Here is a 13997-nt window from a genome sequence, read left to right on the forward strand (position 1 = left end):
CTTGGGACTTTCATGCATATCCTGTTATCTGTTTTATATTACAATCTTTCATGCTGGGAATGTCCTTTCAAAAAGCACAGAACAGCTAAAGCACTTAGATGACTAACAAGCATATTCAGTGCTGAAGTCCAGGCACAAACCCAGCTTTATTAGCATAAAATTATCTTTTGCTTCCCCCAGCCTGTTAGTATTATTAGATGTGTCTCTGACCTCTAGGGCATCATTTCATTTTGTCTAGCCTGAAGATGTTGCAGTGGTCAAAATTGTTGTTAGCGGTGAAACCATTGATACAAAAAGCCAGAAACTTTAGAAAGTTGCTGATATTTTCACTTTTCTAATCGAATACCAGTATTCAGAAGAGCCTACAGGAGCCATGAAGTTTTGGCTGCCAATTTTATTTGCTCATCTAAGAGGCATCTCTCCTTCACTGCTTTTTGTTGCTTGGGATTGGCAATGTTATGCTCCCACAGGAGCAGTAGATGCATACTTTCCTGAAGAAAAAAAAAGAACATAAGTATATAGGAAAATGTTTGCAGTGTTCTGCTTAACTTAAAACATTTTAGGTGCATTCTAGTTATTCAGGGGGTGAACACTGAGCAAATTGCTTCTGCTCTTTCAAAGGAATAATTCTGTTCCAATAGTACATGAAAGACTCGGCTAGCTTGTGCTAGCTGCAAATATTAAAATTAAAATGCCAACACAAGACTTCTTGAGTGTCTAAACTCTGAGGTTTGGGGAATGTGGGATAGCTGGCAGGGAATATAGGATAGCATTTATTCATTGCAGCAGCAGTTGTGAATTATCATGTTTTTAACTATTCTAATTTTTATTTGCTTATTTTTCGTAAAAGATACTATACAATTAATAGCCTGGATTTGTTTACTTGCATGTGTGGCAAGATTTCTGTAGGCCCTTCAACAGTTGATTCACATACTGGTAGCAACATATCCAGCAAAGAGAGCTGCAATTTACCTACCTGCAGAAATCCAGAAATATTCACCATATAGCTTGAAACTTGGCACTTACTTGAAATTTGGATTGAGCTTGTTTAAGATGAATTGCCAGGGATGCCACGTAACCAAGAATTTGAAACAGACTTCATTATCTGTAGGAAATGGTGGCAGTATCTATTTTTGTATTTCAACTTGCATCTCGATTCAGGAAAATCGACACCAAAAAACCCCACCAGTAGTGGGAGAAGATTCTACACCAGTCACCTGTATAGAATAATTTATAATTTTAATGCCACTTTTCCAAGTTTTTGTTTCCTTCAGTAATGTGCAAACATCAACCAGTATTGTTAAATGGGCTTGCCAAAGTGAACTCTTCTTTCTGTAGTGCTTGTATTTGACAATAGCAAAAATGCTGAAGTGCGCTTTAAAGCTGAAGCACAGAACCGATGTTGCTGCCAAAAAAAAGGCACTTCTGTGGCTATGTTTACACCCTGAAGCTTTGTAAACAACGTTTGTCTATTGAACTCTATTCTTGTACATGACAGAGCAAACTGTCTTAATGCATTTGTCAGTTGGTTTCTGGCCACTGTTCTCAAGTTGGGTTAGCTGAAATAAAAAGCTAACAGTGATTTTGAATGCGATCTCAGTAGTGTCTGCATCTGTTTGATATTCAGCCTCAACATAAGGGTGAAATAAAGTTAATGGTTATATCTGCTTATGAAAATTACTTGCAAATATGTTCTGCTTGTTAGGGGTTTGTGACTAGTGTTCTACCAAAAGCACAGATTAGTCGCTTTTCATTTCTTTTTCCTGACCTTGAATCCTGGTATTGCGGTTATTTCCTTCTTTTGCATGCTGTTGTACATTTCCTAAACATGTGAGATGGTAATAATTCTCTATATGACTTCCACTGTAGAGGAAATGGAATCTTGTCAAAACAATGATGTGCATCTGGGATATTCCAGCATCCAGGAGCTTTATTACACCGGGCCTCTCAGTTTGCAGGAAAAAAAAAATCCTAGGTACTAGTACATTATTTTTCAACCTGAGTTGGAAAGTGCTTTGGTTAACCACATTGTTATTGTAAGTGCCTTGGAAGCATACTTTATGCAAGAGTAAACTTAATGTTGTAAGTATAAAAATAAACTGTTTTAAATCTTGCCAATACATTATAAATAGAATGAAAGTTAGAAATCAAAAATTTGTTGCGGCATCTAGAAATCAATCACCTCCAAATCAGAACAAGCTAAATAATTTTACAGAACCTAAATAGATTCCCGCTCCCCTCTTCACACACCCACCCCCCCCTCCTTAATTCTTTAATAAGAGTTGGAAAAAATGTTTGCCTGTGCTTCAGTGGAATTGTGGCACTGTTATAGAAACAACCATTTGTTCAAGTGAGGTGGAAGGAAGGGAGTGAAGATTGGAGGGACAGCGTTGCACAGAACAAATGATTGCTTACTGTTGCTTTTAATCTCTAAAATTGTGGTTATCATGAGGGTTTAATGTGAACAGTCAAAACCTACTGTAAACTTGGAATGTTGATTTTAAAGATAGGGCAGAGATTTTTCTCAAACTGTGTTGTTCTTAGTTTGTTGGACAGATAACAGGAAAACAGAGTTGTCTCTTGACCCATGTTCATTTTCTGGTTGCTGGAATGAATTTGGAACTAGATCCCAGTTTTCCACTGAGCATGCCCTTCTCTAGCAGTGTCAGGGCTTGGGTGGGGTCACCCTTGTTCAATACAGCTTTTCAAAAGGACTGTTGGGATTCTCATCAGTTTACATTTTTTCGGCACTGGGGAACAGCTCAAAACGAGCTTGATAAACAGGCTATAAATGCACATATGTACTCTGGCAAAGAGAGATTTCTTGATTTGAATTAAGTTGCTCTTTGAGATTTTTTTTTTTGTGTGTGTCTTGATGTTAGAGTATTTGTAGATGGAAAATACAGAAGGAACAGATTCCTGTTATCTCTGGATAAGGTATAGATAGTACTGAGCGCTGCAGGATGTATTTTTGCTTAAATGTAATCTCAAATTTCGATGTGGGCATCGCAACTTGGCTATGTATAGCACTTGAAAGGTATTTATGTTCTGGTTTTGTTGAAAGCTTTGGTTTTGTTTTTTTTTTTTTTTATGATGAGCTTTGCAGGTTGTATGGGTGCTGTTACACGAACGATGCAGTTCTCAATGTGTTTCATTTAGTTTGGGAAACAGCACTTTCTAATATTGTTTTCTATGTTTTATTATACATTTTTAGGCTGCTACCTAGTGTCAGGAAACAAGTTTTAACAAAATAGTGTTTAAAGAATTTTCACTTGTTTTCATGTTTAGTAGCATTATCTTTCTGTTTGGGAGAGTTGTATCCCTTCAACTGAATTATCCTTTAAAACTAATCCTCTTAAGTTGTATATGGATTGCAGTAACCAAGTTATTCACCGGACAGAATAGAGATGGCCTGCAGCAGGTGTTTTATGAGAAGTTAGGAGCACTTGAGTGACAGGGAATAGATATCTGGTGTTGTGCTGCCTTAACAGGAAAAAGATTTCAAGAAATAGTTATGTTCCTGCATTCTGTTCGGAGTTTCCGAAGAGTTGAGGTAATTTCCCTAGAGCTGCTTTAGAGAAATTTGTCAGCGTAATAGTTTTATTGTGAAAATATTCTATCCAAACTGCAGATACTCACTTAGCAGTTTTAGACAGAAATAGCTTTCTCTGTCTCATTTCATTTGTTGTCTGTCTCCTTGGGTTTAGTTTTTTGTCTTCACAGTGATCCTCAGAATTACTCTAGTACTTGTCTTATGTTGTTGTTTTAGACTTACAGGATGGTGTGAATGTAAAAGATGTAGGGACTTGTCAGTGTTTCTGTGTTTTTCTGTGTTTTTCTGATGAGTGCTCTGTATTCTGTGTATTGCAAGGAATGATGACACATTTGCAGTAGTTTTCTAGCACTACTAAAGTTAGTTCTGGAGACTTGATGATATTTCAGTATTTATATAAGGACAAAAATGTTTTCCTAGTAATGCAGGTAGGCTACTGTATTGGAGGAAAGTATCGTAGGATTGGAAAATATTCAGCTGTATGATGGCATGGACGTAAACATGAAGGCTACAAAAAAAAACCAAACCCAACTTATTTCGAATAATGACTTCACTAGGTAAAAGGATGCTTGTGAGTACGGTTGCCATTAACTCTGGGGCTGCTAGCCACCATGATGTGTGTTGAATTGTCTGGAAACTGGATTTGATAGACATAAGATCCTTTGGGAAGACACCATTTTGTGCCATTTCTGCTCTTGGAGATAAGCTTGGAGGCTCTGTGCGTATGTGTATATACTTTAGACACACACATGTTCATGCACATGTGTAACTTTAGTTTTTTTATTGTTATGGAGCAATAATTCACTGTCTGGCCCTGAAGTTATATTTATTAAAATATGTTAATATTCTGTGAAAACATTCAATAACTTGTTGTAACTTGGGAACTACACTTGAAATTGCAATAGTGTTTCTGTTTAAAGTTTGACCTTTGAAATGTGCTACTGATTTTTAGAACTATTATGGCACCATCTGCTGACCAATGTACAGACTGGCAATGATGGTTTGCTCACCTTGTTTCCTCCTTGCAAATGTGCTTCCAGTTTAGGAGGCATTTGGGGCAGAATCATAAGGAGTAAGGGTGCTCTTTTAATTGGCTTATGTCTGGAATAAATATTTTGAGCAGGAGATACTATTACAATGGCAAAAGTCTGAACCATAACACAGCTTTAGTCAGCTTTAGTCATCTAGTCACCTGGATTAATGCATAATGCTCTTCCACAAACTGTGAAACTTTAAAAGAAATAACTGGGGGTGGGGTGGGGTGGGTGGGTCTTGTCTATGCGTGGCATAGGATTGTTCTTTGTATTTTGTTTATCAATGCATTACCTTCTAAGCCTACAAAGAAGAGCTGTGACAGTATGGGATCAGTTCAGGCCCCAGCTCCAGTGGTCTTGTCACAGCGTGGGAAACCGATGGACTCTGACAGGCTTCTGCCCTGTGGCTACTGTTGGGGCTCAGAAAAAGCAGAGTCTGCAGGCTGTCTCTTTGGCCTCTGTGGTTAACTGTGATTTTTGTGCACAGTGGTCATTAGGGAAGGAGCAAACCAAACCAGTCCTTGTCACATCCAGTGTGTAAATACTTAGGTTTGGGTTCAATTGCTAGAGATCATCTTAATCATTTGAAAATAGGTGATCAGATTTTGTACATACAAGACATTTTCCTGTGGATTCTTGGTTGTAACTTTTAAAAAAATGTGTTCAGTAGTTTGCTAAACTGTTGATCTCTGACTTTAGTCTCGTTATTTTTTCAGGAATGTGCTTAAAAAAGGTCTTAATCCAAATTATTAGATTTAGTCAAAGTATGCCTGTTTGTATGTATATACAGTCCTGTGTATATAAAAATATAGAGACGGAAGCAGGTTCCTATGGGAGAACTGAGGCTTTTTTGAGTTGGTGTTTGACTTGCAGATCAGTATTTCTTGGAAACCATACAATGTAAATGTCGCAGATTGATGTGACTAAGCCAATTCTAGGGATGTTTTGCTTCGTTAAGGATCTCAAAAGTTGAAAACTATATTCTTTAGTTGTTAACTTATTCCTTTGTGTTCAAAGCACTCCATGTCCTTGCAGTTGTAGTAATCCAGCTAAATAATGACTAAAAGGTGAAACTGGATTTACTTTTTGCTTTGTCTGCTTATAGAATGTGTGCAGGTTATATTGGCACCTTCAGCAAAATGATGCAGCACAGTGGTGTGCCACATGACACCATGTGCTGCCATGGGTTTTAAAATTTAACAGAAATATTTTTTGTTAGTACATTCAGCCTACTTTGGAGTATAAATTATTGTACTCTACAGAAAATAACTGATTTATGCTTTTGAAAAGTCTTCTTGGAGTAGTACCAAGTTCCTCAGGTATTACCTAGGTGTTAAACCAGATCCTTTTACATTGTAAGATTTCAATGACTGTTCCAGCTAGGATTTTACTTCTTTATGGCTTTTATGTCAACAAATTTCATGTATTGAAACCAGCAAGCATATTGTTCGTAAATGATCTGTCCTAACCAACTGTGAAATCCAGAGTAGTCTTCTGTGCTTCAAATCAATAATATGACAAGAAATAAAACACTTTCTTTAAAACAAAACAAATAACCTCCCAAATATGCAGCCAAAGTACACATGACCTTGTTTCAGGTTTTCATGTATATTTTTGAGATGTTCTTTTATGTGTACCCCATGTGAGCTTTAATATTTGGAAGTACAAGTGTGCAATTAGTTAATTTTTATGAAAATAATTATTTTTAAAAGGAATTATTATATGGTGATCCAGAAAACTGTCCGACTTGCATAGACATCAGTATTGGCTTTTTAGTGCACTGATTGTAATCCATTTCAGTAGAAGTAGGATGAATTTTTTTTTTTATTTTTCTTCTACAACATGATGTTTTTTATGAATCCTGTAGGGTGGTGGAGATACAACTATCAAAGCGATTTTGAGTTGATTTGATTTGAGTTTGATATGAATTTCAGTGACAAACTGAAAAAGAGAAAAACAAGTTTAGGACTGCCTCTTCCTACTTTTATGTACTCAGAAAATGAGTAAAATGAGATCAAGAAATATATGGAAAAAGGTTTTGTTCATCTGTGCTGATGAATAAGAAATACTATATCAGAAACAGTGAATTAAGATGCAGATTATCAACCCCAGTGAAAAGAAGCTTTCTATGGTTTTATTTCAACGTTGTCTGTAACTTTTCAGGAACACTCAGTTGTGATCTTTGAGCTTCTTTTTTCTTTAATTGTTTATGTTTTTTTATTCAACATGCCTTCTGTTTCTGGCTTATCTATGGTGGCAGGGGAATCCTTCTGGTCACAGAACTACATTTCAAGGATTTATACTAGGAACTGGAAGAAAGGTATCAACCAACTGGCAGATCTGTATGTTTAAGAGGAAAGACTGGTAAGGAAAGAATGTAGTGTTCTGCCCTGCTTTCAGGTATGAACTCTGGCCAGCATTAGTTTCTCCCCAGCAGAATAGAAAGGGAGAGGAGGGGATGAACAAAGAGGAAAGAGAATAGCTGTTGTCTTCAATTGCTTCCTGGCTGGTACCCTTACTTGGGGAAGTGCTAGAGTTATGATTAGGGCAGGACATCTGCTCCCCACAGAAGTGGGACCTGTTTTAACAAACTTAATTCCTCCTCAGAAATTGTGAGGCTGTTTCCAATACTTTTTTCCCTACCGCTCCCACCTTGGTCCTTGCATTTTGGGTAGACATTCAATCTGCGTGAGCTAAGTTTTCAGGAGGATTACAAAAGATACAGGTGTTAACACTAGGAGTTTAAGGTGCATGGGTTTAATGCCAATTGCAAAATCTGCAGAGATTTTTTTTTCTTGGTAATCCTTCCATTTGAGCATCTCCCCAAGATTCCTTTTCTGTTGTCCACTCTTCTTGTGAGATTCTTACTCTCATTTTCCTTTCAAAATGAAATATGGACTTGCAATAGAAAAGAGGCATGATAAGGAGAACCCTATCCTGCTGCAGCTGTTACAGAGTTTAAAAAATGAAGGGGCAAAAATACTTAACGTGCTTACACTACATACTGAGAGCAAATGAGAGTTTACAATGCTTCCTTGGAGACAGGAGGGGAAGAAAAGATGCAGTTTAGAACTGTAAATTTTCAACCTAATTTAGTTTATTTCTTCCCCATCTCATTCTGAGATGAATTCTGTCTGCTTCTTATTTCCATTTTCTTTCTGACACATTCTTGGCTGTTAAGACACAGGGCTGGATGGCATCTTGCAAGGTCTTCCCTCTCAGATCAGGAAAAAAGGCACTTCCAGATAACCTGGTTACTTGATCAGCTTGATTGTGGTGAAGGTAACATCGGAGACTTTACAACCTGCAACAGTAGACTCTGATTGCAGAGCACTGTTTTGTTCCCCACTACCTCTGTTTTTCCTACTGAACTACTACTTTTCCTACTGTTTTTTCTGTGAACTACAAAACTGGAGGATCTGACAGAGCATGGAAATAATGAGTACAAGGGAAGGGAGTGCAGGGAAGGGCAGGTAGACCTGATTTTCTATTTCTCAAAGGATGCCTAATTCTTGTGCCAAAATGAAACTCTAGAAAAAAAATCGATCAAGCTCACGTACTAGAGAAGGTAGATATTTGGGGAAAGCTATCCCTTACACTCTTGTTCAGTGCCCTGTTCAGTAAATTCATCCATCTCTAACAACTCATTCAGAGATTGCTGGGACTATACAGAAATCTGCAGGCTTAGTGGTGTGTTTTGTTTTCTAGGTTTTTCCTCTCACTTTTTTTTCCCCTGGAAAAGCACTGAAGTTACAAGCTTATGGGAAATTGAGCTCATGAAAGAAACCACCTCCTGCTATGAGCATCAAATGAAGGCATTAAATGAACGTGGACAGACCTATTCAGACAGGGGCTATAGCAAGTTTCCCCTGCTTCTGCAGTTTAAAGCCATGTTCTCCTTTTAAATATAACTTCAATTATGAAAAACCTGGACACTTGGAGGTGCAGAATCTATCTTGTTTCACACTGAGCAAGTTTGTACCACCCACTGCTATCCTGTCTATATTTAATCAGTTAAGATGTGTAACTTGGTATCCTCAGTTCCTTTTGTTAGAACAATCTCATAGGAACACATTTACAAGGTGACTTATTTTGCTCAGTTCTAAGGAATTTTCTGGAGATGCCTCCTATTTGACTGTATAAGCAAAATACGATCTTAATTTTGAAAATGGTATTTAATTAATATTTATTAGAGTGTATATGTATTTCATGCATTTCTGCATATTTTGAAAAGTAAAAAATGCATGCAGGAAATCTAGTGATCTTCATTTTCCTGTAGCTTATATGAAGATTGGTGTATCAAGTTATCTAGAATTTTTTTAGCTGCTTTGTGAGAAGAAATTGGTTCTTTCTTAGAGATGCATGAGATAAAATCACCACCATCTCTGTTAATAATGAAACCTCCCTTTTGACTCTATTAAGCAGAGTGGATTGCTATTCTCTGATCAGCAGAATTTTGTAGATTTTTCTCTGGGAAAGTTGATTTTGGTTTTCTGTATGTTGTTAATTTTGATAATAAACTGTTACATTATTATTGTTAAGACTGATACCTACCATTAGGAAAGAACAACAGCAATTCTGTGTAAGATATGGAGGTGATAGTAAAATGTAATTTGACTAGAAGCAGCTTTAGAACTAGTATGCTAATACATGTCTTTAAATAGCAAATTCTTTCTTCTCAACAGCTAGTCAAATGGAAATCTGCCTTTCAGAGGCCTATTACTTCTGGGATAAATAATACTGACCTAAATATTATACTCTGTCACAACAAACTTCATTAACATTATTGAAGGGTTTTATACAAAGTGAAGGAAATAGCGACAAAACGTAGTATTTAAGCTTGAAACGTATTCAAAAGTCTCTAGTATAGCAGGAAAGATAGTAAGTCATCTTTTAATTTCCCCATTGGTGAATGTTTTGGTTTAGATACTGAAGTTTGAAGTAAAGAACAAAGAAACACCCACAACGTGTAGTTAGTTTTGGTCTCGAGACCAAATTTTGCCTGTAGGTAGTTCAAGACTCTAAGCTTCTTAATAAGGTAACTGTCAAATTTGCTTCCTTTGGCTCAATACTGTCCATCTCTTTTGCTATATTTGGGCATTTATTAGTTTCCTTTTTTTTTTTTTAAATTTTCTGCTTTTTCTCCTTGGGAATGGCTTAGTTTAACTTTATTTGTGACTACTTACGAATGTACTTTGGAAACCTGGAGGCAAAGTGTTGCTGTCGCCTTGTGATCCAAACTATTTTCCAGTTGGCTTCAAGTGCAGTTTGAAGTGTTGTGCAAGTTAACTGCATCAAGTCTGAGCTAGGTTACCTTCTCCTTGATTCTTCTTGGGCAGGGGTGGGGGCAGCAGCTGTTGAGTTCAGTGGGAGTCCGGGACTAATAGCCTCCTGACTCTAATGGCTGTCATTGATGGCAATAAATTTTAATGGAGAGGGCCCAATGTTTTAAAGTTATAAATGTGATTGTAACTAACCTCCTAACCTTCAGGCCAGACAAACAGACCATCAGTTTAAAACTAATTGTTTGAAGAAGGCTGTAAATAAATACCAGTTACTTCTAATGGGATCTAGCCATTTTAAACTTTGCTTGTTGGACCCTGGTGTGCTTATTTTTGTTGGCTCACATCAATAAGTTGGAAAAAAAAATTATTACATTTTTAAAGTAACACAACAAAATATGGTGCCACACAGCTAACAAAACTTATTTATTCTAGTTAATATTTCTCAAGAAATACCAATAATGTTAAGACTAAAGATTATTATTGCATATCCTGTTATACTGTTATGATTTCTCTTTAATTTTACTGAAGGAAGAGCAGGCAGAAGTGAGACAGTATAAATGTTATATATGGTTTTATATTGATCAGCATGAACTCCTGAGTAAGAAGCCAATCTTACTTTAAAAAAAAAAGTACACTCCCTAGTGTTATTAATTTCAACAGTATCACTGACTTACAATTTCTGATTTTTTTTTTTAATTTTTTTTATACTCAGTGTTGTTCTCACCATCCTTTTTTCTTATTATTTGGTAAGCTTGCTCTTTCATTTTCCTCCACTTCCACCACTGGCTCACCGTGGACTGAGTTAAGGGAATTGTAAAAATACAGCCTTAACTTTAAATGCAACAGATTTGACTATAAACTAAAACTTAAATACTGAAGGTGTGACTTTCCATCTGAAATCAATGTCTGCTTCTGGTACTGTCAACTGTGAGCCTACTGGTTGCTTCTTTGCTGAAAATGTATGGATGATAAGGAGGATGGAAGAGTTATATAAGGTCTAAGAGTATAAATATTTTAACCAGGTCTCTAAGCCAAGAATGGCTTTTCTTAATGTAAAAAGAAACAACTAGAAGCATGCACTCTTTCATGATTTAAAGACTTTCCTTATAAAACTCGTGTTATACTGATAACTGTCACTGAATAGTAAGGGAATTGTATCTACCAGTTTAACTAGAGAAGGCGGATGCTCTTCTGAAATGTGAGCTTCTGGGTCAGCCAAGGAGCCCAGTAGAAAAAGAACTGAAGTTACTTGTTAAATAATCTTGGCCAAAGCATTAGGGAGTAGCTTATAATAAAACAAATGCATATCAGTGAGCACACTTAAATTTTTTTTCAAGGAAGTGGAAACTACTGGTAGATCTATCTCTCAAGTAGCATTTTTTAAAATCTTTATCGGCAGAGTGAGAGTAAGTTCTAGCTTACTAATTCTACTTGTGATTTGGGAATTTGAAAAGATGTATTTCTTTAACCCCAATTAAGTTTAATTTAGAAACTCTTGTAGATTATTATTACAAATTACTGCAAATAATTTAAAAGCCAGTAAAAGTAGCTATGCTACATAACAAAATTATTGTTGCTTCTTTTAGTGTAAGTTGTGACAATGACAACTGAAGTTGGCTCAGAGACTGAAGTAAAGAAAGATTCTGAGCAGCTGGGACCAGACAAAGCCAAGGACAAGCCTGAAGAAGCATCAGAGACTCCAGAAAATCAAAAGTCCAGGGAAACATCCTCTGAAGAAGCTCAAGATTCTTCATCTGTCCCAGCACCAACTAGCCAAAGTAGTCCAAGTAGCCAGAAAAAGGAAAAAGCTTCACCTGAAAGCAAGGGTATTTCTCGTTTCCTTCCCCCCTGGCTTAAGAAACAAAAATCATACACCTTGGCAGAGCCCAAAGATGAGACCAAGAAAAAGGCCACAGGGGAAGAACAAGTAGTTGAAGAAAGTGAACGCCAGACAGCAGAGGGGGTGGCTCAGCCAAAAAAGAGCTTAGAAGAAGCAGCGGCTGAAAATCAGCATAACGCTAAAGCAGATGACAAAGAAGAAAAACACTCCGTTAGTAGTGCTGAAACACAGGTACATCTGGGAAGGCTAATGGATGCTTTGGAGTAATTTTCATGAGACCTGATTCCTGATTTATGTAATTCATGTAAGGCTTTGTTAGGATCATATTGGGGAAAATGACAGCTACTAACTGACCTTTTGTGTAGTTGGGTTGATACAGTTATGAGTAGCATAGCTGATTTTAAAGGTTCCTGTACTGTGGCAGACCATTTTTTACTCCAGTTGTTTTAGATGTCTAATTGTAATGTAACCTCACACTTTGGCATAGTTAAAAGGAACATTGTGCTAACATATCATTGTGCTAGAAATGAGCAAGGATAAGAGGAAGAGCTGCTTTAAGTCAGCTTTGTCTCTGAAGCCATTGCACAAATACCTCCTTAGTGACTTAACCACAACAAGTAACAAATGGATTATCTCTGAGTCCTTATGGTCTCAGGGTTTGTTTTTTTTTTTTTTTTAATCCTTTACCTAGAAACCATGCTTGTGGTCACTGTCCTTACTGACTCATTCTGGGAAGCTGGTGCTGAATTCCAAGCCAAACGCCACCTTCTGCAGTGCCCTATGATCTTGCTTTTTGAAAAACTGCATGTCCGTTCTTAACACTCAAACATCACATTCTAAGGAGGCAAAGATGATTAAGGGCACAGAGAATCTTTTATATGAGGGGCTGAGAAAGCTGGTACAGTTCAGCCTGGAGAAGAGAAAGGTCAAGGGGAATCTTACCAATGTGTATAAATACCTGAAGGGAGGGAATGAAAAGGAGCCATACTCTTCTCAGTGGTATGCAGTTAAATGACAAAAGGCAATGCACACAAATTAAAAACCATGAAATTCTATCTCAAATCACAGAAACATCTGTGATTCTGTATAACTTGACTTTCATAAACACTTTTTTAGTTTGATGTAATTCCTGGAGCTTCGTGTTAAATTTGTTTCTGTTAGGGGAAAAAAGCCAATAAAACATTAAAAAATTATCTCATTTCAAGGAAATTAAAAAAGGTACCTTCTGTGGTTTGAGAGCAAGAATATCTGCTCCCCAGAGGAAGACCATGCTTGCACTGGTTATTGTGCTTTCAGTATGTGCGTAACTTCAGTGGAAGCTTATTATCTTATTTATTAGTAGCTTATAAAATAGTATCCACTATCCATTAAAAAAAATCCACCTTCCTGAGTTTCAATCATTATTAACTGTATTTTATACAGCCTGCTAAAGAAGATGGTAAAGAAGTGGAAGTAGAGAAAGTTGCGGAGGAAAAGGAAGAAAAAGAAAAAAGGGAGACAAAAGAAGTACAGACAGCTGAAATTAAAACAGAAAACACTCCTCAGAAGTCTCCCAAGAAAATTAAAACTGTGCAGTGTAAAGTGATGCTTCTGGATGGCACGGAATACAACTGTGACCTAGAGGTAAGGCATCAAGTCTATACAGAGAGCTCTTTTTCTATAGAGAAAAAGAAAATTTGCTTTCATTGCGCTGAGAGTTTAACAAATACATTTTTGTATATCTGATGAGCTTGTTACAATGTTACATTCATATTGCTATCATTAGGGGTCAGTTAACATTTCATTTTAAAACTCTGTCTTTAAGACCTTGTCAGTTTATCCTTAAACATGCATGCTGAGGTACACTAGCAAATCAGATAAAATGCAATATACGAATCCTTTCAATGGTGATAGTTTGACAGCTCAAACTTGGTTTTTCTTCTGAAAAGATTAAGGTTTTCCTGAAGGTAGTGTCACATATACTAGCAAAGTTGTCTTGAGTTAATTAATTTTTTTTAAGTTATCTCAGCTGGAGAACTAAAGTTTTAAAAAAGTTTGCTTCAAAGAAAAATTCTGTCACAGGTATAAAATACGTATTTGTGTTCAAAGTTATGTGCTGGTTCCAAATTTTCATGGCTGCATTGATTGCTTGTTTAAATCTCTGGGTTAGGTATTGTGTATATTTGTCTGTTAAATCTAACTTAAGATCACTAACAGAAATAGGGATTGTGAGCTAAATGGAAAATAGCTTCTTGGTTTTTATGGCTTTAGTATCTTTTGAATATATATGTACACACACACACTCT

General features: G+C 36.6%; 1 protein-coding gene across 2 annotated transcripts in view; it reads left to right on the top strand.

Annotated features, from left to right (window-relative positions):
• EPB41L2 (erythrocyte membrane protein band 4.1 like 2) overlaps positions 1–13997 on the top strand; it is a 120436-nt gene that overhangs the window by 34976 nt on the left and 71463 nt on the right. For both annotated transcript variants that reach the window (XM_035899854.1, XM_035899853.1), the window contains exons 2-3: positions 11459–11943; positions 13135–13335. In XM_035899854.1, coding sequence (XP_035755747.1) covers positions 11473–11943; positions 13135–13335 — 672 coding nt within the window. In that variant the 5' untranslated portion in view covers positions 11459–11472. The remainder of the gene's footprint in view (positions 1–11458; positions 11944–13134; positions 13336–13997) is intronic.

This window comes from Egretta garzetta, unplaced genomic scaffold (assembly GCF_000687185.1).
Source record: "Egretta garzetta isolate BGI_Z169 unplaced genomic scaffold, ASM68718v1 scaffold397, whole genome shotgun sequence".
NCBI lineage: Eukaryota > Metazoa > Chordata > Aves > Pelecaniformes > Ardeidae > Egretta > Egretta garzetta.